The sequence below is a fragment of the Canis aureus genome, chromosome X, assembly GCF_053574225.1.
Source record: "Canis aureus isolate CA01 chromosome X, VMU_Caureus_v.1.0, whole genome shotgun sequence".
NCBI lineage: Eukaryota > Metazoa > Chordata > Mammalia > Carnivora > Canidae > Canis > Canis aureus.
In genome coordinates, this window is record NC_135649.1 from 115,353,174 (window position 1) to 115,376,473 (window position 23,300).

General features: G+C 43.2%; 1 protein-coding gene across 4 annotated transcripts in view; it reads right to left on the minus strand.

Annotated features, from left to right (window-relative positions):
* FRMPD4 (FERM and PDZ domain containing 4) overlaps positions 1 to 23,300 on the minus strand; it is a 565,544-nt gene that overhangs the window by 92,141 nt on the left and 450,103 nt on the right. For all 4 annotated transcript variants that reach the window (XM_077889744.1, XM_077889743.1, XM_077889745.1 and 1 more), the window contains exon 3: positions 1,210 to 1,370. In XM_077889744.1, coding sequence (XP_077745870.1) covers positions 1,210 to 1,370 — 161 coding nt within the window. The remainder of the gene's footprint in view (positions 1 to 1,209; positions 1,371 to 23,300) is intronic.

The following is a 23,300-nucleotide window of genomic DNA, read 5'->3' on the forward strand; positions in this document are numbered from 1 at the left end:
TATGGTCCCCATTATTCAGGTGATGTAGAGAAGTGTCCATCAAACTGAAATGCAAAGGAATTAAGGCGGAAGCTAAAAACAATCTAATAGGGGGCAGAGACGAGCTCGGAGCGCATCACACCCAGGCACTCTGCGTGGCACCACAGGACTGTACCACTGTGACTCTGTTACCGGTTTGCCCAGCCCGGGGGAGGAACGGCATGCAAGGGAATTTCCTTTTAATGTGAAAATAAATCCAATACAAGTCCATTAAAACGAGCACATAGATGCGTATCTTGAAGAAAGAAATCATTAAAAGAGCCTTGTTTCTGGAAAGGCAGAGGGCAGCCCACTTCGGGCAGTTGCATCCCCAGGGCAATGTTCAACTGTGTTGAGAGTCGAACGTGTGTATAGTCTGATAAAAAAAGACGGAGGTGAAGGACATTAATGATCTGATCACGCTGCAGAACAAGAGACCGGCCACGGCGTGTATGAGTGGGCCACTGCCGCGTAACAAACTGCCCTCAAACGCCGTCGGCTGGCCGACAGTCGTCACTGCTTCTCAGGCAGATGGGCCTTTGGGATGACCACAGACCGGCTGGTGCAGGCCAGGCCACGTCTACCTCCACACAGCAGGCCCGTAGTGCCACGTGTTCAAATGGGAGCTCGGGCTGAACAGGTGACAGCCACATGAGGGAAACGCTCCCATCCCATCACGCCCATGACAGAAACCCGATCGAGCAGGTCAAGCGTGCAAGCACCTCTCAAGCCCCCCGAGTGTCATCTCTGCTAATATGCCATCGGCCAAAGTCAGTGACCCGGGCCGGCTCCGCAGCCTCGGGGTGGAGAACTCTATTGGGCCTCGACTCAGGAGAGAAGAGCGCATCTTCAAAGAACGATCCAACCGCTCCCATGACTAAAATCCTTCTGCGACTTAAATGTCACTTTCTGCCTTTCTTTTCCCCCCACTAAGGGGTTTATCGGGAACTTAGTGAAATCCAGTGCAGCGCCTGCCTCTTTTGATGTGCATTCCTACTTTAAGAAGTGGGTCATTTCCATGGTTACAACTGATAGATCAGTGTTTTCCTAAGTCAAAAGATACGATGCATTTGGTAACTGAAACCCGGTTCACACCCAGATGTTGGAAGGACTCCGCGAGGCTCCACAGCCGGACAGGGAGCAGTAGGTGGCGGGTGACCCCAGGGGCCCGGGAGTGGCCCGGGTGCTTACCTGGTGTCACGGAGCGGACGACCACTGGCTTTTCACTCCCGGCCACGAAGCCAAAGCCCAGCACGGGGTCCCTCCTCATCTCCACCCTCCGAGGGGCCGGAGGGAGGATTTGGCAGCTCTCTAAGCGAGGGTCGTCAAACGGGATGCCCTGCGTCATGTGACTGTGGGAAAAGGACACACAAAGGAAAAGTGGCATTAGCGTAAGCGCTTGGCAGTGGCTTGGCAATCGCATCCCCTCTCCCGTTTCAAAACTTTCTGCTCCCTGTCTGGGAGAGCGTGGGGAAGACATGGGAAGGCACGTGGTCATGCTTCTCGCCTGCCCTCCTTAATTCCTTGAAATCACTAGAGCCGCTTCTGCTTCAGGCTTTTGCACTGGCTGTTCCCCCCCAGCTGGCATGCTGATCCTGCAGCTATGTGTGTGGCACGTGCTCAGCGCTCTCCAGCCTCTGCTCAGGCGTGGCCCTCCGGCCACAAAGTCGCACTCGGCAAGCCTGCTCCCCCGCACCCACGAACCCCGTACCCTCTTCTACTTTTTTGCTCTTAGCGCTAATCGCTTGCTAATGTGCGATAAAATAAGACTTCTTTTGATCGTTTGGCTCTCCACACTGGAATGTAAGCTCCACGAGGGCAAGGAACTGGGTTTCCTTCACTCATTTATCCCGGCTGCCTGCAACAGTACCTGTCCCAGAGTGGATTCGCAATAAATAATTGAGTGAACCGAGAGAGAGAGAGAGAGAGAGAGAGAGAGAGAGAGAGAATTCTTTGTGGAACACTATCGATTTATAACTGGTGTGCTGAGAAAGAGCCTCAGAGGATTCGGGATACTCAGTAAGTAGGGTCTATGGCTTCTGGCTCCAGTGGAAGTGAAGTGATGGGAATCCTACTGGTGGTGATAGGTTATCCTAGCGTCAGCCGCATTTCCCCCTTTCCAAAAAAGATGAGAAATGAACTCTTGGCATTTATTTTCTGGAGACATTTTCAAATGATTTAAATGAATCTCTTTGTTCACCACCTAACCTCAGAAGTTTTATCAGTCGTCTAAACTCAAAATAAGTGTGGCGTTCACACACTTTCAAAATGCACCCACAAAGATCTCATTGGATGCACAAAACAAGCTGGGAAGGAAGGAGCCAGGCCGGTGTTATTATCTGCATTACCCCCGGACGGAAGCTGATGTCAAAATAGCAGCTTATTGTCCCACAGGGCCCATGCCTCGTGTGCCAGAGTATCGTGTCAAAAACCCACTCGTGTGACTTTTCATGCAGTCTTCGCCATTGTCCAGTAATCAGGGCAGCCTTTTTTGAGGGAAGAGTTATTAGTCTGAACGCTAGAAACCTCTTTTAAGAAATGTAAGGCATTGTTATTTCAACAACACGGACTTCATTCAAGTTTTTGGTTCTCTAATGTTCAATAAGTAAAAGAAGATCATTTCTAAATACCTTGAAAGATGCTATTCTATATGCCACGTAGACAATACATTGTTCCAATGGGAAAAAAAAAAAAGACGACGACTGGGAAGGATGAATTCTTGTGGTCCTTTTGTGTAATTAATAAGATTTGAGAGAAATGAACGGAAACCCTCCAGGATTCTGTGCTATAGGCATATACCACTGACTAAGAAAATAAAAGTTTAAAATCCCCTTTAATCAGAAAGGAGGTGTCTTCATTTAGCAGCTCGCAGTCTGGAATGCTCAGAGGGAGAGAAGCGTTGAGAGCTAACGTGGTATGCGCTGCCTGCTGACACTCATCTGTTACCCGATCCCATCTTCAGAACACCCCACAGCACCGGCAGTTTGACCCCACGGCCCCCTCGTTGCCAACGCCAAAAGCAGGAAGAATAACTGGGTCAAGGTCGCACGCTTCTCAGAGGTAAGCCAGGTGCAACTCACACCAGGTCTCCCAAGTGTCACGCGCTTGACCAGCTACATGATTTGCAATGACAGTGCAAAACCAAAACACGGGACCCCCTCATCCAAACGTAATTACGGACTTCAAGGCAGCAGAATGTGCACCCTTGCCCAGGGCCCCGGGGGATGTCCTGGGTCACGCACCTGAGAAGCTCGCCCCGGTAGTGTACTAGCTCCAGTGTCCCACCACCATTCCAGGCACGACCAGGCTCTGAGGGGTGGTGTTATAGGGTCAAAGGGGAACGGAGTTCTTCTGTGCTGCTGCAGGTGTTTGGCGGGAGCCAGAGGGGAGGCATGGCTACCGTGGTGGGCCATGTGCTCCGGATGAAGGGAGGTGAGCAGGCCACCTGGGGGCATGAGGTCACATGAAGAAGGCCAGCAGTCTCCAGGACAGAACTCAAGGCCCTGATTAAACCAGCAAAACGGATGCGGAGTGAGCCCCAGCGTCCAGGACCAGAGCCTCCACTGGGCTCCTGGCAGGGAGGGCCTGAGTCATATGGAACAGGTCAGGATGCTGGGACCAGAAACTGCTCCCCAGGGAGGCCTCGCTGGTGGGAACGTGACCCCTGACATGGATCCCTCCCAGGCCTGTCACAGGCATGGCTGTGTGTACCTGGGGGAGGAAGGAGCCACTGGGGCATGGGGGACACTGTTCTGTTGTCCTGTCTTCCTTACAAGAGAGCATCTCAGAGCAGGCTCTTCTTGAGCTACTTGCTGTTCATCCCCAGATGGAATAATGGGAAAAAAGAGAAGGGGATGCCCACCGTTTTAGGGTCTGGCCTTCAGCTATTAATTGGCATCATAATCCACAGAAGACATATTCTAAATGAAGAAGGTTGGAGACGTGAAACCACCAGCTCATGGTCACCCTTGTTGCAGAACAGAGAACCGAACCCTGGTTGGCTGAACTCTCAATTCCAAGTGTAGAAAGGAACTGGGGAAGGCTTTGCCCTGTGCCACTGCCGGTCTGGGAAAAGCTTCCAGCACCCGTTTCCAAACTTGGCTGCACATTAGAACCACCCAGAAAGGATTAAAAAGTCCTAATGCCCAGGTTTCGCTCCAGACCACCACATCAGAATATCCGGGGGTGTTTGGCAGGATGGATTTTGAAAGGAACTCTGGGGGATTCCAAAGTGCAGCAAGGACGAGGGACCATTCCCTGCTCAGGGAGGGGTGGCTACTGGCTCTGCTTCGAGGCAACAGGAAAAAAGACACAAACGATGTGCTGGACCACTTCCTCCAGCATCTACTGAAGTGCAGGTTAGGATATTGAAAGCATTTATCGCTTGATTATCCTCTTCCCACCGCATGATAGAGTAATAGCCTCCAATTCTTAATTCATCATTCATTCAATAACTGTAATATTGTTATTTTATTAATACCTGACATTTATTAAACACTAATTTCATGCTAAGCAATTTTTGAAATTATTTCCATATGTTAGTTCATTTAATTCTCTGAAACAACTCCATAATGCATTCATTTAGTCAACAAATACTTATTGAACGCCCACAGGCTTCTTGCTTCCAGGGATTCAACAGGAACCAAAACAGAGTAAAAATAATAAAATGTTCACTCTGGTGTTCTGAGACAGAAAATGAACTAAGAAATTAGGAAGACGTATGGCATATCAGGTCTTTACAAGCACTGAAGAGAAAAATAATGCCGGGAGGAAGAGCGGGGAGCCACTGGGTGGGGACACTTGGGGGTTCCATCAGGGGTCAGATAAGTATCTGGGGGAGGAGTGTTCTGGGCAGAGAGACCACCAAGTGCAAAGGTCCTGAGAAGGGCTGTGCCCTGTGACAGTGTGTCTAGGGGACAGCCGGGAGGCCAGGATTCCGAGGTAGGGGTAAATAAGGGAGGGGGTGTGAGGGGGTGATACAGGCAGCCTCTGGAAGGCTCTGAGTGGAGAAGTGATGTGATTGCGAGCTACCCCACAGAGAACAGACGGGGGAGGCACCGGTGGAGCAAGGAGAGCTTTTCAGGGCCTACTGCATCCCTCCTGAAAGAAGAGCACGGTGGCCTGCACCAGGGTGAGAGGGGCAGGGAAGGCAAGAAATCGCTGGGGTTTTAACATATTTGGAGGCCACTCCGACAGGGCCCGGACTCCTACTCTGGAACCTCCTTCCTGCACACATAGGATGTTTAACTGAGGGTGGACATATGAGCACACTGTCTAATGCAACTTCGAGGTCCTGATGTCTGTAGATCGCAGGAGCCATTTTTTTCTTTGAGGAGCTAACACCTATGGTCTACCCAAGAGACCCACACATGCATCCACCCAGGTACAGGGCAAGCGTGAGACTGCTGCAGTGGTCTGCACTGAGACTGTGGCGACTGTCTACAGCCGAATCCTGAGCACCCCCCACCTCCTAGCAGCGGGCCCCGTACAAACTACCTCCTGACTCGGTGCCTCAGTTTCTGCATCTGGAAGATGGCGAGACTAACAGTCACAATCGCCTAAGACAGTTGTGAAAATGAAATGAATAGGAGTGAAGCGCTTAGCACAATGCCTAGCACACAATCAGTAATCAAAAAGCAATAGTTCTTCTTTTCATCTCTTAGAGCCAATGAATAGAAAGGAATAGGTTTCACATATGATGAACTCATTCACTCTTAAAATATGAAAACAAGGGGTGTCTGCGGGGGAGGGGCTCAGTTGGTGAAGCATCTGCCTTCAGCTCAGGTCATGATCCCAGGGTCCTGGAATTGAGGCTCACATGAGGGTCCCTACTCAGTGGGGAGTCTGCTTCTCCCTCTGCCCCAGATTGTGTTCTCTCTGTCAAATAGATAAATAAAATCTTTTTAAAAAAATGAAAACAGATTCAGTATTGTTTTAAATGCCGATAGGCGAACTCCCAGTGAAATGCCACAACAAATCCTAGCTAAGCTCTGAGACCTTTAGTTTGAAAAATCTTATCAAATGCAATGACACAATAAACACAACTATAAACTGATACACATGAGGCAAAACTACAACAGAATACAGACAAAGAAGAAGGCAGACAAAGAAGAAGGAATAAAATCCAGGCTGTCTGAGGATTAAATCAGGAAGTTTTCCTTTGCCACATTTCGAGAACCCTAAGTAAACATCGAATCTAGGGCCGGGGCAGGGACCCACGTCATGGGACAATGAGAAGCGCCACTTATGTTCAGAGGAGCCTGCACTTTCAGCTCAGATGCTGCCACCAGCTGTGTCCACAAAGTGACATTGGGCTACATCCATTCAGGGTTCTTTCCCCATCCAAATACCATTTGAAACTCACAATCGAATGTGTATTTTGTGGTTGATGTTTGTTCCAGTGTTTTTGTTTTTGTTTACAATTTTTTACTCTGTTTTGTTTGCACTTGAGGATACCCTTCCAATTGCATTTTTAGTCTTGCGCGACAAGTGGGGTTTTCAGAAGTTACTTAAAATAATCAACCTGTCTTTGATCTCCCCCATGAAACATCATTTTGTGGTTTGTATTAAGGTAAGCACTTTTTGGCTCCCTCTTCGTGGCATTTTTTACAACGAAGCTTGAGTCCTTTTACAATGAGCTGAGAAAGCAACATCTTCTTTACCTGCTCAACATGCTTCAGTGAATTCTGATGCTAAGAACAGAAGAACACAACTGATGAGACACACAAACTTCCAGCCCCTGCCCCCAACCTTCTGCAACACACACATAGAGACCAGGAATAGGTGACCTGAAAATCCAGGCTATGTTAATTGAGATGGAAAACATATCCACTGAGATTCAATGAACAATCTTCCTGTTTTGACTAGATTCATCCTATTTTATTTTAATAAAGATTTCTTTATTTGAGAGAAAAAGAGAGAGTGCATGAGCAGGAGTTAGAGAGAAGCAGACTCCCCACTAGGATCATGACCTGAGCCTACTGAGCCACCCCGGGGCCCCAAACAAATTCATTTCAAAAGGAATGATGGTGATCCTGCTGTCCAACCCCTCATAACAAAAGGAAATGGCTTTCCTAGTACATTGGGAGCCTTTCTTCCTCCACAGAAGTCAAAGACTGATACATCCACGCATCACAAAGAGTCACTTTGGTAGATAGAATGCTATAAGAAAACCTAAAGTGGGGACTCCTGGGTGGCTCAGTGGTTGAGCATCTGCCTTCAGCTCAGGTCGTGATCCTGGGGTCCTGGGATTGAGTCTCACATCGGGCTCCCTGCTCCATGGGGAGCCATGAATAAAATAAATAAAATATTTTTAAAAAAAAGAAAAGAAAAAGAAAACCTAAAGTGATTCCATTTTTATATATACTCATCAAAGACAGTGATGTCCTTTTATGGAATATGTGCTGAGTGGAAAGATTCTGGTAGGAAAAGCTAAATTTAGAAGTTATTACTCTTAAAACTTAAGAATGTAGGAAGATGGTAGCAGGTAGGACACCTGGGCAGTTAGGACTGGAATGAAAAGAAGTATAAATAAACAGACGGTCCAGAGTTCTACTTGGGAAGGTCATTGGCAGTGTTACTTGTCAGGGAGGGCCAGCTGTGATTACATGACAGCATGACATGTCAATACATCATATGCTCACCTTGGTAGTACTGGATTCGGTGACAGACTGAATTATTCTTTATTTGCTCCCCAAGAGGGGATCTGCCAGCTTAGACCACAGTGTTTTCCAGAGCCTCCCACTATTCACACGGTAGATTTTGCTACTCCTTGACTCTGCTAACATCTCACAGCACAAAGCATGTCACACAGCTGAGCCCAGATGTGACAAAACAAAACAAAACAAAAACCTCTGTAGTTGCTCATGTGCTCTTGCCTCTATTTTTAAAGATTTTATTAATTAATTAATTAATTAATTTATTTATTTTTGAGAGAGAGAGAAAGAGCAAAAGAGCACGAGTTGCAGGGAGAGGGGGCAGAGGGAGAAGCAGACCCCCCGCTGAGCAGGGACCCTGACATAGAGCTTGATCCCAGGACCCTGAGATCATGATCTGAACCGAAGGCCCCTGCCTAACCAACTGAGCCACACAGGTGCCCCTGCTCTTGCATCTTTATCATCACCACGAGAAGACCTTCACAAGGCAGCTGCTGCCCTTCCAGCTTGGGCTCGAGAATGGACACACGTGGAAGAGGTCAGAGCTCACAACTCAGGAAGGAGCCAAGTGTAGCAGAGATTCCCAGCCCCCAGGCCGAAGACACGCTACTAAAGAATGACTCTAGGACACTGAATTTAGGGGATGTTTGTTATGTACCAGAAGCTCACTCATACAATCTTTAAAATAGTGATTTCAGTATTACTTAAAAACTCTGGAATTCCAGAGGTCGCAGAGGACTCTACCAACCTTATAGTCCACACCATTTATGCTCGAGTATGTTACATTTTACAAATGCTACAGACACTTCCAAAGGAAACGTCCCCCCTCATTATCTCAGCTGGCAGAACATCCACAGGAACCCGATGGACTCTTCCTCATGACTTCCTCATTTCCCTGAGCGGACGTGGGTCGCAGTGGCTCCCAAGGCAAGGGGAAGTATTCATAAGCCTTACTGTGGCCTGTGAGGGGGCCTAGTAAGGAAAGCTCTGAGCGAAAGTCCTAAGCTAGGCAAACCAGAACTCCCCAGAAGAAGCAGCAGGAAGGAAAAGGAATGCAGAAGTATGGATTATTAAAGTTGGTAGCTTACCACTGAGAGGTCAGGAAGTGGATTAGACCCCAGGATGGGTTTCCAGCAAGTCCGAATCATAATGACGTATAAGGCAAAGTAACGTACTGAAAAACATCTGAGCTTGCTTCTCATGGAGTTTTCCCCTCTACTGGGTCTAATGAAGAAGCCAGGCCGTCGGCAGCCCCCCAGCCTCAGGGAAGATGCATTTACCAGGGTCCAGGGCAAACGATGACTACCGATACCCCTCTCTTCTGACTTTTGTTTCCTGAAAGTGGGAGCACCTTGGCTAAGGAGGCAACGGCAGAGGGTACTGGGAAGTGGCAGAAACTTCAGGAGAGAGGGTGCCCGTGGTGGGCCTGACCCAACACCAACATCCCCAGGTCGAGTGTAAAGAAATGGTGGAGTCCGTGAACCTCAGGGACCTACCCAGTCTCGGGTGAGGGTCTTAGGAGCAGGTACCCATGGGCTGAGGAGCAGAGGGGCCTACTCCAATTCTGACTCTGTGAACACCCAGGGGACTTCTGAGTATTTGACGTGATCATACTCGAATTGCCAACCAGCAGGAACATAATATGACGCTCCCGCGTGACTTTAATTGTTTTGCACACATGACTTGTCTGTGCTATGTGGGAGAAAAGAAATGGAGTAAACAGGATCTCTGAGGGGAAGGAGAGAGGAGCCAGAAGAAAAGTGACTAAGCGTGGAAAGACACCATCCTGTGCAGGGACACCACGAAAGGAGCTCTGGAAACTTCTGTTAATATGGATCGAAATCCCCAGAATCTGGAGCTACATCCGCGTGCTGCATCCCACGAGGTGGGAGGCTCAGCCACTTCTCTTGTATGTCCAGGGGATTCCAGCCTTCTTATGATCTGTGGATTTTTACACCCAAAACCGATGTTTTGAGAGCAAATCTGGGCAAGCCTCTGACCTCAAGGATCAAAAAGGCTCAACCAGACGCCGCCACTGAGGACGAACTAAATTTACTATAAAAATATATAACTGTACCTAATGTGTTTCCAGCTCACATAACATACTTGGTCTCGTGCCTTTTTTGCCTTCATGAATATTCATATTGTGGGTTCAGAAGAACTCAACCTGCACTAATCAATTCCACAGGCCACTGTCACTCAATTCCACAACACGGCAGGAGCATTTAAAGATTTCCAACTGTTTAGTCAAGCTTGGAAGCTTACACGGTACGTGCAGAGTGAAGAGAATCCTGAATGCTTAACTGAGAAGACACAAACTGTGGAGAAGCCTCTTGTTGGAGAGGTTTTTTTTAAGATTTTATTTATTCATTCATGAGAGACACACAGAGAGAGGCAGAGACACAGGCAGAGGGAGAAGCAGGCTCCCTGCGGGGGGCCCGATGTGAGACTCGATCCCAGGACCCCGGGATCACGCCTTGGGCCAAAGGCAGACGCTCAACCACTGAGCCACCCAGGTGCCCCTCTTGTTGGAGAATTTTATGAGGGTCTGAAATAAATGGGACTTCGTAATGGGTAGACTAAATATGAAAATCTCAGTTCTCAAAAAAAAAAAAAAAAGAAAGAAAATCTCAGTTCTCTTCCAGCTAATTTACAGATTTAATGCCATCCAATAACGATACCTCAACAGTCCGTGTTAAAGAATTCAACAAAGAGAATTCTAAATTTTTATATGATCGTAGACAAGAACACTTTGAACAAGAAAAACACTGACTGTCTAGCCGACAAGAATAGCAGACCCTATTATAAAATGACAATTCTTAGGAAGCTCTGGCCCAAACATAGAAAAGAATACACTGGTGGAGTCGCAGCTTTGACGAGAACGAACAAGGGTCTCGGGGTACATGTAGAGATGCCCGCCCTCTTGAAAGAGTTGAATGCGAGCCAAGGCACCAAAGAAACTGAAGTGCTTTAGTGTGTCAACAGCACGGTTGGTTTGGAACCGAAGCTCCAGCAAATCTCTCGTCCTCCGCAGGGGCTGCCGACTGGTAGCTGGTGACAATGAACTTAAAGAGTTGTCTCTTCAGAGTAAAGGAGAGATCAGAATAGTGAATGAGAAAGTACCTTAAATTTTAAAAGAAACTTGGGTTGTGTTAAGAATGTAGGGAGACAGATGTTTAAAAATGATTCTACTATTATGTGCTTGTTTTATTGAAAATTATGCAAATATGTATCTATAAAAACAGCAGCCATTGAAAACCCAGAAATGAATTCTTCGAACCCTTTTAAAAATCCTCAAGTGAAGCATTTCTGGGGATTGTGAACTCATTTGTTAACTATAATAACAAGTAACATCTTCCATTTGGTTTGTGAGAGCAGTTGGAGGACATCAAGGAACATGGAAACTTTCTGGCTGAATTTTAACACTTGCAGAGATGAGATTGTTTCACCAGTAAGCAAGCTGGTGAAACATTCTGTCCCTTTGCCTCTTTTTTTTCTTTTTTAAGATTTTATTTATTTATTCATGAGAGACACAGAGACACAGGCAGAGGGAGAAGCAGGCTCCCTACGGGGAGCCCGATGCAGGACTCGATCCCAGGACCCCAGGATCACGCCCTGGGCCGAAGGCAGATGCTCAACCACTGAGCCACCCAGGCGCCCTGGCTCTTGGCCTCTTGATAGGTCTCTGCAGCTTCTTTTTTTCTCCCAATGACAACGACTGAGACACCAAGTGAAGAAATAAGCTGAACTTGCAAACAGACCCTCGAATTGTTATTTGATGAAGTGGTAAACTAAGGTGCTCAAAAATAAATAAGCATCCTCAATCACGTTGCTGTCATTAAAATATTACATAATTTGTAATACAGCAACAGCAGCAAAGTGTTTACAAGTGATTAAAATATCCTACCTTCATCTCATCTTATTTTCACATCTTATTTAACATCTTTTTCACATATGCTTTCTGTAATATACTCTTCACTGTGGTGTGGGTGTATATACATATAAATTACAAATAAATTAGTATATATTCAGAGTTTGCATGTTCACAGCTTTTTAAATAATAGAAATGGAGTACAAAAGCAGAAAATGTGGAGATTTCTCTTCTGTATAATATGACTTATGGTGTGGGCCCGAAAAGTGTTTTATATACTCAAACATGATGGACAGGATCACTGGTACTACAAAACTCAGCATAGCTCTTAAAAAGCCCAGCTCTCACATTCCAATCTCGTCAGAAGCATTTTTAGAAACCTACAAATGAAGTTAACGTGCTGATGAGAAATGGTGCATTTCATTCTACTTGTCTAATCCTTAGTAATTCTAGCAAGAACCATGAAACAGGGTGGCCTCAGGTTTGGGTGACAAAAGGACAGACAAATTGATCATTATTAAATGCGTTCCTGCTCTGGGCTCCAAATGATTGAACTCTTTGGGGGTCGGAAACCCAAGCACTCCAGATCTCTCTAACTTTCATTTGGTATCTGGTGTTTACGGAGCATATAGAATTACAGGGCAGGGCAGACTTTCCCATCTTGAATGATTCCCCTTATTTTTTTATACCTATGGGAAAACCATTTTTGAACAAAAGACTTGATAACAACGAGCAAAGCCTTCCCCAAACATGTTAAAAATCATCGCTTTAGGTCTGAAAGTTTGTCTCCATCAAATTGGATTCTATCCATACTTCAGGGCAGTACATGCGGGAAGCAGAGGGTTGAAGATGCAGGAGGTACCCTCCCCATCGCAACATCGGGCTGTTGTATTTCTCTGTGATCTATGTGTATTCTTTGAAGATTTCTATTATAGTTTGATATTTGGAGAGTGGAAACAATCCCATGGGTTTGTAAATTCAAACTATGAGTGGTGTGTTATAGAAACTGTGATCTAAGACAATATTGGACAGCATGAATTGATATTGGGGCATGAGACTGGCTTAATTGATAGAGCAGGAGACTCCGGATCTTGGGGTTGTGAGTTCGAGCCCTACAGTGGGTGTAAAGTTTACAGAAAATAATTAACTAAATAAGTAGATACAACGTGGGGAACATTTGAGAAAGCATGATCTGATTTTTAAAAAGGACATACGTTTAGAGAGATGATTAGTCACACTTTGTAAACTTCATGATTTTATAATCTTTACACAAAGGATTTGAAAAAGTGAATAGTAAGGGCTCCTTTGATGACTGAGAACTTTTTTTAAGTTTTATTTATTTTAGAGAGAGAGCTCGTGCACACGAGCGCACATGAGTGGGGGAGGAGCAGAAGGAGAGGGAGAGAATCTCAAGGAGACTCCCCACTGAGCACAGAGCTCCATGCAGGGCTTGGTCTCATGACCCTGAGATCAAGACCTAACCCAAAACCAATAGTCAGACACTTAACTGACCAAGCCACCCAGGCACCCCCAATGACTAAGAACTTCTGATAGAAGTTAAAAGAAGTTGGTAAGGAAATCACAGAATCCAAGGATTCAGCTAACGGTTCTATTTCAGTTAAGAAATTGTGATCTCTTAATCTTTTCCGCATTCAAATAATTATTCATAGCCCCTTCCTAGGAATTTAGTTTCCTTAGACATTGAACTACATTACAGCCCAAGGTTACACAGCTTTTCCATTTTGGGTTTTGTTTGCTTCTGTTTCCCCTCTTCTAAGCTCCATATGGTATGAACTGAACCTCTCTACCCCAGGCCCCGGATCCAGGCCTGCTTCCTTCTCTGCCTGCTCTGTGCAACGGGAGCTTTGCCCCGTGGGTGGCATCACGTGGGCACCTTGCCCACTTCCCAGGTGTTGCTAGTCGCTAGTCCCTGGGTGTCTCAGTGGGACTTACGGATATCTTTACCTGTGTCTACATCCATCCATTCTCTGCCAGGACTCAACTGTACACCATGCCTCTCTCCAATGAAGAAACCTGCCAAGTCCCAGGAAATACTCCTTGCCTTGGGAATGGCACTGATGGGGAGCGTCCTCATCCCAACTCCCAGTTGAAAAAACCAGAACTTCTGTTTTAATTCTTAGCCAAGAGCAATAAACATTTCTGCCCTAAGAGCAATACTGAGATCAATTATTCAACTAATATTTATTTATAATACATCAACTATACCTACATATACACCAACAGTTCTCACAAAACAAACAAGTCCTAAATACCTATTAAATAAATACTTCTTTCAGGATGTAACACATTTTCTACATAAAACCTTTAAATACAATGAAAACTTTAGCTTCATGTATTGACCGGTGTAAAATTCATTTCTAGTTGCCTAATTTAAATGAAAAGCGATCTCCTTTGTCTTAACTGAAGCATTTTCTCTGGTTGTCTTTGTACAAGTATTATCAGTAAACCTTTGTCTTTGGTCAATATTAGCCACATAGCAGCCATTTTCATGTTTTAGAGGATTCGATAGGCTCAATGGAAGATTTTGTCTATCATTTTCTCTCAGACTAGCAGCCGCTGACTTCTCAAATTCAGTCAAAATTGGGCTCTTTGGTTACTTGTGGTGGATCAAACTTGATTCACCATTAGTTCAACAACTATTTAATGGAATCTTTCTATGTGTCTGGTACCCAAGATATGCTGTGATTCAGACCAACGAGCTTGTATTCCAACACAGGTGGCAGCAAACTACAGTTTGACCCACGGGCCAAATCTGGCCTCTGCCTGCTGTAATAAATAAAGTTTTATGGGAACACATTCATGCCCTTTTATTGATGCACTGTAGCTGCTTTTATGCTACCAAGGCAGAGGTTGTAGTGGTGATGGGGGCTTTTTGGCCCACAAGGCCTGAAATACTTAGTATCTGGTCCTTGACAGAAAAAAGGTTTGCCAACCCCTCTTCTAGTGGAAGGACTAAAACAATGAAAATCAAACATAAACTATATCTCATATTGTTGGTGGCTGATATGTTTTTATGAAAAAAATACAGCAAGATAGAGCGAGAAAGAGGGGGTGGATTGTTTTTAACAGGATGGGAGTAGAGGATTCTCTCAGGACGTTACCTTTGAGACCTGAATAAAGGGAGGGATTTAGTTGGGAAGCTATCTATGAAAAAGATCCCAGGCAGAGGGAAGACAGGTATAATGGCCTTGAGAGAATAGTCTCTGGGCCATTGTTTACCCATGCATTCCTTACTCAGAAAAGTGTTATTTATTTATTTATTTATTTGTTTGTTTGTTTGCTTGTTTAAGATTTTATCTATTTATTCATGAGACACACACAGAGAGAGACAGAGACATAGGCAGAGGGAGAAGGAGGCTTGCCATGAGGAGCCCAATGTAGAACTCAATCCCAGGATTCTGGGATCACGACTTGAGCCGAAGGCAGACACTCAACCACTGAGCCACCCAGGTGCCCCTCAAAAAAGTTTTAGTCCTATTTACTGTGATGTTCTCCTTGGTTCTATGTCCTGAAAGAAATTCCAATCCAGTAGGAGGAGCTACGGATATAAACATCTGAGTACAACAGCAGGTACCGAGGAAGGATGTAGCTTGTACTATGGGGGTGCATCCCACAAGGGTAGTCAATGTAGCCCAAGGACAGTCACTGGGGACCAGGAAAGACCTCACAGAGAAGGTGCCCATGAGATGAGGTTAGAGATGTGAGGCGGTAAATACCAGATGGATAAGGAAGGGAATTACATTCCAAACCAAGGGAAGAGCAAGCAAAAAGCCATAGAGGCATTAAAGAAACCAGTGTTTGGGACAAGTGGCCATGTTACTTGTTGGGTAATGGGGGAGAATGTTTAGGAGAGCGAGCAGTACCAAGGACAAAAGAGGTTAGAGAAGAAAACTATAAGCCATGTTAGAATGCTGTCTGGTATCACACACGCACCCTTTATGTAAGCAAGAGCACATCCTTCCTGCGAAGGTCAGAGGCTCTAAAATCTATCACTTGATTAGGATCTGGTATACGCTGGGTTGAGAAAAGAAACATCCTAAAATTCCTTCCACTCTGTGGAAGATGAGAAAGATTATCTTAGAACAAAAGGTTAATACAGTTCTTAAATATTAACTTGAATGCACATATTATGAATTTTATTTATGAATCAGTAATATTCATGTTGAGGGTTATAGTTTGAAGGACTACAGAGCTGAAACAGAACCCAGACTGATACATTTTTCCAGTCGTGGCTTCAGCTTTAGCAAATGAGATGCAATAAATCAAGGATCTATTAGGGCTTGTATAAATTAACGTCCAAAATAGGTTCCATTAATTCATGATCAAATTTAGCTTTCGAGGGTTCAGTTCTATTTGTCAATACTATTGAAAACCACTTCAAGAATTAGTCTTTTATCAACAGCCAGTTCATCTACCCAGATTTTTGTCATCGTTAAAGATGATGAATTTAGCGCCTGCAAAATGCTTATTGACCGTGCCTTGTGAATCTAATGGTAGGATCTAAAAGGGCACAAATGTTTGTGAGTTTCCCTAAAGCTTGCAAAATCCCTACAGCTAGGTTGGTAATCAATTACATTGAGTTCAGTTCAATGTGTTTAAGAGATGACTTTTATGTTAATGACACTCTAATGTGTTTGAGACAAGAATAATCGAGTCACATCCTTGGGTTGATTGAGATGCTCAGCAGAGCCAGTAGCTCTCAACCTCACCTCACACCATCAGGCCAGATAGGCATGACTCCTAAGGAACCTTAGATTGAGATTTATTGGGGATTACTAATTTAAAAGACAGGTAATATAGGAAGATAGCCACACAACAGATGCCCAGAATCGTATGGTTGGCAATAATCTGTATAAACACATTTGTGCCATTTGGGTGAGTGTAAATTAATGTGAACTGAATTAGAGAGGAGGCTATAGAACACTTCAAATACCACTATGGAAATCTATTCCTGGAGCAAACGTTGGAACAACCACGTTAGAAAATGATTTAGTAGTCGATCAACCTTGTAATTCTCAACCCTGACTTCTGAGCTATTGGATAGAACACAGAAGTACGGGTCTTCAGAGCATGTTAAATGGTCCTCCCATGATACTTGGTAGGCAGTCTAAGGTTCGAAGGGTGGGTGCACCTAAGCCAGACGAGAGGTGGTAGTGAGCAAGAGGAAAGTGGACTGGGAAGAAACCAGAGGATTCCGTTGTTCAGATCCCATTCAAGCAGGGAGAGTGATCAATTTCAGTAAGAGGGGAATTGTCACTGAGAAGAAAGGTCAATATCTTCCAAGACAATAAATTTCCCAATACCGGGCTCCATGTCAAAACAAAACCATTAAACAAAATAATTAAAGAAAGTACAACAATGCTCTGATATCTTCCATATCTACTTTAATGCTGTTTGCTTAAAATGATTTCATTTTTCAGACCCAATTCAGCCGATAACCTAAATCATAATTCAATTTGCCCCATTAGTTAATGCAGCCTTAGCCAGGAATCTGTGCTTTTAAAGGGTATTCCAGGTGATTCTGGTGCAGGATTCAGGACCACACTTTGAAAAGCACTGGGTCAGTGGGAGACATCCAAGGAGGAAGCCCAAGAGATGAAACAGACGGCCAACCTCCATATATCTTGTACTTTGCAGTCATGCTCACTCCATAGCTTGCCTTGGTGACAGCCTCTGATGTAGCATCTTCTTCCCTGTGACTATCTTGAGCATCTGAGTTCCCAGATGGAGAAGCACGAAGGGGATGCCATAGCAATTCTTGATGATAAACAATTTCATGGCTTGAATTAGCATTTGCCATTATATTAGTATGAATCCAGGACACTCTCAAGGATTGAAAAGCATAAAGATTAGAGGTGTGCATCTCAAAGTCTAGTGTGTGTTGCATTGTTGTGAACTGGTGTCCCGTCAACAACTGGACAAAGGAAACCGCCTTTCATTGTTTTATTTTATCTTACTGTGCTGCTCCAACACAGACTGGATCTGATGAGACTTGAGAACGTGCCTACCTGAACATCTGAAGTCTAAACCAAGTATCTTTTATAGACCCTTGGCTATAGCCAATTCCATTTGCCTTTTGTCTTACTAAGAGAACTTTAGGAAAAATTTTACTTCATTTCATATTGTTCAGATTCATTTGTATAAGCTCAAAATAGCTCAGACCTTCAGAGGACGTGCATGCTTAAATCCATATGCAACTTTAAAAGAACTCTGTTATTTTCAAAAATAATTAACATGTATCAGCAGTACCCATTTTACTAGATGCAGATTTCTTATGAACATAATTGATGTTTAACAAATTATGAAAGATAGGCATTTTCAATGACATATATTTAGCAGTTTTATGCATGCCTAATTAACTTGTCACAATAGCATTCGTTTAACTCAATTTAAGGGCTAAAAAGTATCTTCAGCTTTTATTAGTGTGACACTTATTTTCTGGGCCACACAAACCAAGGGGGTAAACAAATCAAAGGCACAGGATACAACTGGGAGATTTTGCCTCAATCCTTCTTCACCTTTACAAAAGGGCATTAAAACTTTCCATTCTTCCATCTTCTTCACAGGGAGTTTCCATTTGCTACAATAATTTGTGAACTCATTTATCTAATCTTTACAGCCGTCATTTAGTCAGGCCCTGTGCTAGGTCCCAAAGAAAAGAACCCTTACCATAAAAGCAGCAGATGCTGCCAACATGTTTGAGCTTGCCAAGCACTGTTCTTGATGATATATATGCATTGCCAACATTTATTCTCACAACAAACTCACTAGGTGGGTAATATTTTTATCATTTATACTTGAGGGCACGGAGGAACAGAGCAGTCACATTTAAGCGTTGAAAGTACTAGAATAAAATACTTTTTTAAAAAAGAAACGACAAGCTCAAAATGGAGTCACTTGTGCAACGCCTCAGGTCACCAAACCAAGGCTGGATACAGAACCTAATTGCAGTTTCAGCCTCTCCCAGGAATGTAACCTTTCCACTCAATTTGAAATTACCTGGTCAGCAATAGTGAGGTAATCCACCTCATAGATGCTGCCCATCCCCCTTAGGGAGGGGGCTTTGTCTGAAACAACCTATTCTTTGCTAGAAATTTCCTTTTCCTGCCTCCTTCTATCCATAAAAGCCTTTTATTTTGTGCAGTTCTTTGGAGTTCCTTTCTATTTGCCGGATGGAAGGCTGCCTGATTCATCAGTCACTGAATAAAGGCCAATTAGATCTTCAAATTTACTCAGTTGAAATTTTTTTTAACATACTAAAGAATACATTTAGAGTCTCGTGGTAGGAAGAGAATTTCCAAGTATAATGCGAAATCTAAAAGCTACAAAGGAAAAGACAAACAGGTTCAACTCCATAGTAATTCAAGAGGGCAAAAGCACAAGCAAAGCTACAAGACAAAACGCTGGAAGAAGATGTGTGCAACATATAGAACAGACAAAATGTATAATATATGTAATAGATAAAGAGTTTGCACAATTCAGAAACCAAGGAGAATCCAATAAAAATGGGAAAGTATATGATCAGGGACATAGATGAAAATAATACAAATGGCCAATAACGTTCTCAAAGATCACTCATTCTCATTGAGAAATGCAAAGTAAAATACTGATATACCACTTTTTCCCCATCAAAGTAAAAATGTAAGGTGGGGCAACCTGTTTCTGAAGGGCCATCAGAAGCTTCCAAAATTTAAGTGCATATATTGTGTCTCAGCAATGTTGGTTCTAGGCCTGTATCCTGTAAGATAACTGGGTAGAGCCGTGTACCGATGCAGCATTTTATTGAAAACAAAAATAGGGAGAAAACATGAGAATGAGGAAGTGCTCTTGAAAAGTAAATATCTACTTTCATATTCAACGCAATAGAGACCTTGAAGGAAAAATTTTTAAAAAATCCTTCACACATTTGAATAACAAGGCAAGGTGTTGGAAATATAAAGGAAACAAAAAAATTACAAATGATCGATTCAGAAAAGCCAATACAAATTGATAAGAATTTCTAAAATCAAAAAGCAAAAACAACAGGGAGAAAGGAATTATCGAAGAAATGATTCTGAATAGTCTCTGAGCTGAATGACCTGGGAACTTAGCTGGAGAGCCTTTAGCCAGACAATAGAAGTAACTTTCCATCTGGATGTATCACAATGAAATTTTAATACACCAAGGATAAAGAAATTATCTTTAAAACCAGAGGGAAAAAAAGGTACACTGAGGATAAAGACATGAGGGGGGCACTTGACGGGATGAGCACTGGGTGTTATTCTGTATGTTGGCAAATTGAACACCAATAAAAAATAAATTTATTATTAAAAAAAAATCTAAAAGAAAAAAAAAAGATAATCAGATCATTGTCTCAGTGCAGCACTGGAGGCCTGACAGCAAGGTAGCCTGAATTCAAACATTCCTGGGAAAATAATTTTCAACGTCAATTTCTACATCGAGTGCGAGAGCAAAATAAAGGCAGGTCCAGACATGCAAAGATTTAGAAAGTTTACGTCCCACACATCTTCTCTAAGAAAATCATCAGAGGATGTGCTCCAATCAAATCAAGAGAGAGAAAGGCATGAGATCAAGAAAACCTTAGCTCCAACTAAGGAAAGATGGAAGCAAAAGTCTTAAGATGACAGTTTACTGGTGGCTCAGGGAGTCAGCAATCAAAATTAGAGCAGGAAGAGGCATTCAGGAGGGACACGCTTGGGAAAGAAGGTGCTTCCAGAGATCGGGCTCTACCATTGAGAACAAAGTATTCAAGACACGGACATGCAAGGGAGAAAAGGAACACAGAGAAACTGCTAGAAAACCAAAAAACTTTAAAGTAGTGGCAAGATAATCAGCACTAATTAGTGATACAATGAAAACCCTTTATTAGTCATAAAAATTAAAACTCTTTGGTGAGCTTGAAAATTGAGAATCAACCTATAGATAGGGCCCTTAAGACTCCCTAAAGATTACAAGACGACTCTAAGTTTTCAACCTTTGTCTTATTAAAGAGAAAATATGTTTTAAAAAAAGTGGGAAAGAAGAGGCAAAGAGAAGCAAGCAAGAAGGGTGCCAGAAATCTATTTTCACCTCAGTACGTGGAAATTACTAGTAGCAGGACCTGCTGCTTAAAGTAGAAGGAAAAAGAAATAAAGGTATAATCTATCAATTAGGATCAGAAGGGTAAGCAGCAGTAACAGAACTAAACTGAGAAAAGAGAGCATGAGGAGAGGGAATGGGAATAGGGAATGGGGCCACTAATCCAGCCTTTATCTGGCAGAGTGAGCAACAGGAGATAAGTTCTAAAACTGGTAATCTTAGAAATATCAGTTTAAGCATAATATTTACAACAGAAGTCGGCAGACAGTATTCTGGTAGAAGCCAGAAAGTAACTATCTTAGACTTTTTGGTCATATGGTCTTGATCACAAATCATCAACTTTGCTGTTGCAGCACAAAAAGAGCCTTAAACAAATGCATAAGTAATGAATAGGGCTGTGTTACAATAAAACTTTATTTACAAAGACAGGTAAAGGGCCATTCTTTGGCCTGGGAGCCACAGTTTATGGAGGCCAGATCTAGCTGCGCATAGGAAGTCATCTCATTACAAAACTCATAGAGCACGATTTAAAAACTACCATTAGAGAGACATTGAAGCCAAATATCTAAATTGACTTTTTCATTTAGCTCCTAGAAGAAATTCTCGTCCTTGATTCCTAAAGTCCTATCAGGAGCAGAAACGTTCCAGGAAAAATCAACAACGGGCGCCTTTTCCCAAAATTAAGGCCAGGAAAGGTCCAGACCGAAATGTACGTAACGTAAATATAAGCTTTGTTCCACTGTTTGTCCTGGTGAATCACTGATAAATGCACCCCTTTGGGATTTTAGACCTGAATACTATTAGGTTCTAAACTCTTTGAAAGTTGTGTTGTCTCTCATCTCTGTCTCTTAAGCATATGCCATCGTGGTGCAAAGCATACTTGAAAAATACCCCCCATTTGCTTCGACGTGGATGGACCTGGAGGGTATTATGCTGACTTAAAGAAGTCGATCGGAGAAGGACAAACATTATATGGTCTCATTCATTTGGGGAATATAAAAAATAGTGAAAGGGAATAAAGGGGGAGAGGAGAAAAAAATGAGTGGGAAATATCAGAAAGGGAGACAGAACATGAGAGACTCCTAACTCTGGGAAACGAACTAGGGGTGGTGGAAGGGGAGGTGGGCGGGGGGGGGGGGGTGACTGGGTGACGGGGGCACTTGACGGGATGAGCACTGGGTGTTATTCTATATGTTGGCAAATTGAACACCAATAAAAAATAAATTTATAAAAAAAAAGAAAAAAAGAAAAATGCAGGTATAACGTAGCCAAACTCACCTATTCAGTCACTTTAAATTTAATTTAGGAATATATTATTATGTTTCACAAAGAGTTCCGGAGACATTGCTCCCCACATGAAATTTTACAACCATTGTTTGAATTCGAAACTTGGTATAGTCAGCATTGTTTGGTGTAGTTGGAAGAGAAAGAAAGCCTATAAAGCCAGATGATGATTCAGGGTTAGAAACTTTTGCAAGGTTCATTTCAGGCTTTCGAACTGCCTGATGAATAATGGGGTCTTTTTGCACGGGTATCTCAAAAGCTATCATAAAAGCTTTACAGAATATTTTCAAGGCAAAACCCAAAATGTAATGCTGATGATAAGCACTTCGTAAAGTTTGAGAGTAATGCCTATTAACACTGAAGCGGCAATCATATTCGAGTTTCCAGTTATTCGTCAATTCAAGAAATTGCCTTCTCTCCTCAAAATTAAAAAGGTTCCCACGGGAACTTAAACTGTGTTGGAAATGAATTGCTTGTTTATATCCCCCCTCCCCCCCTTCCCACCACCAAACGAAAGTTAAAGCAAAGAAATAAACTTTTGTGATTTTAGCTCACATCAAACCTTGTCTAGGCACGGGAGCAAAACCACGTTTCATCATTTAATTATAGATAGTCTCACATGATAATTATGCAAAGTAGACTTTCATTATGTCTCAAATTGAGCCCTGAAAAATGTGGATTCTGTAGGTGGAAGAAATCAGCTGATGAATTTCTGCTACGGAGCTTTGCCCCGTTAATCACGACCATGAAATTGGAGTGTAGGGCGAGGGAGAGGAAAAAAAGAAAATGTTTGGTGGAAACATCTGGAAATAAATCTAACTCTCCTTTTCGGAAAAGCGCTGCCTTTGAAATGTTATGGCTATAAATATTATTTTATGGGCATTATAAAAGCATGCACAATTAAGAAACAAATTAAGCATGGAAAGGCCACAATTCACTTGTCAAAAGCCTGTCTCCAGAAGTGTTTAATGATAACAGTGTATGAAAATGGAGGTTATGGAGACAAAGAGTTTAAACGCTTGTTCTCTGCTCATATCAAATTTAGAGGTTTGTAGAGGATAATCACAAAATTGCTAATACTTCCTCTCTTACCTGGGCTATGGGAAAAAGATAAACATTGTGAGGATTACTGTGAAACAGAATGTAACGCTTTTTGTGTTCAATCTCGGATATGTTAAAATCTGGGACTTTTCACACCCGGGAGCCCGGGTTTCTCTCCTCACAGCATTTCTTGAATTTGGAGAATTTGTTAAGAAGCAGCTGAATCCACAGTGAGGGCCTCGATGTCTGGAAAGGTAACTGCGCCGCTGCGTTCATCAATATCTTCAATAGACAGTCAACGTTTCACATGAAACACCTACTTTTGGCCGAAG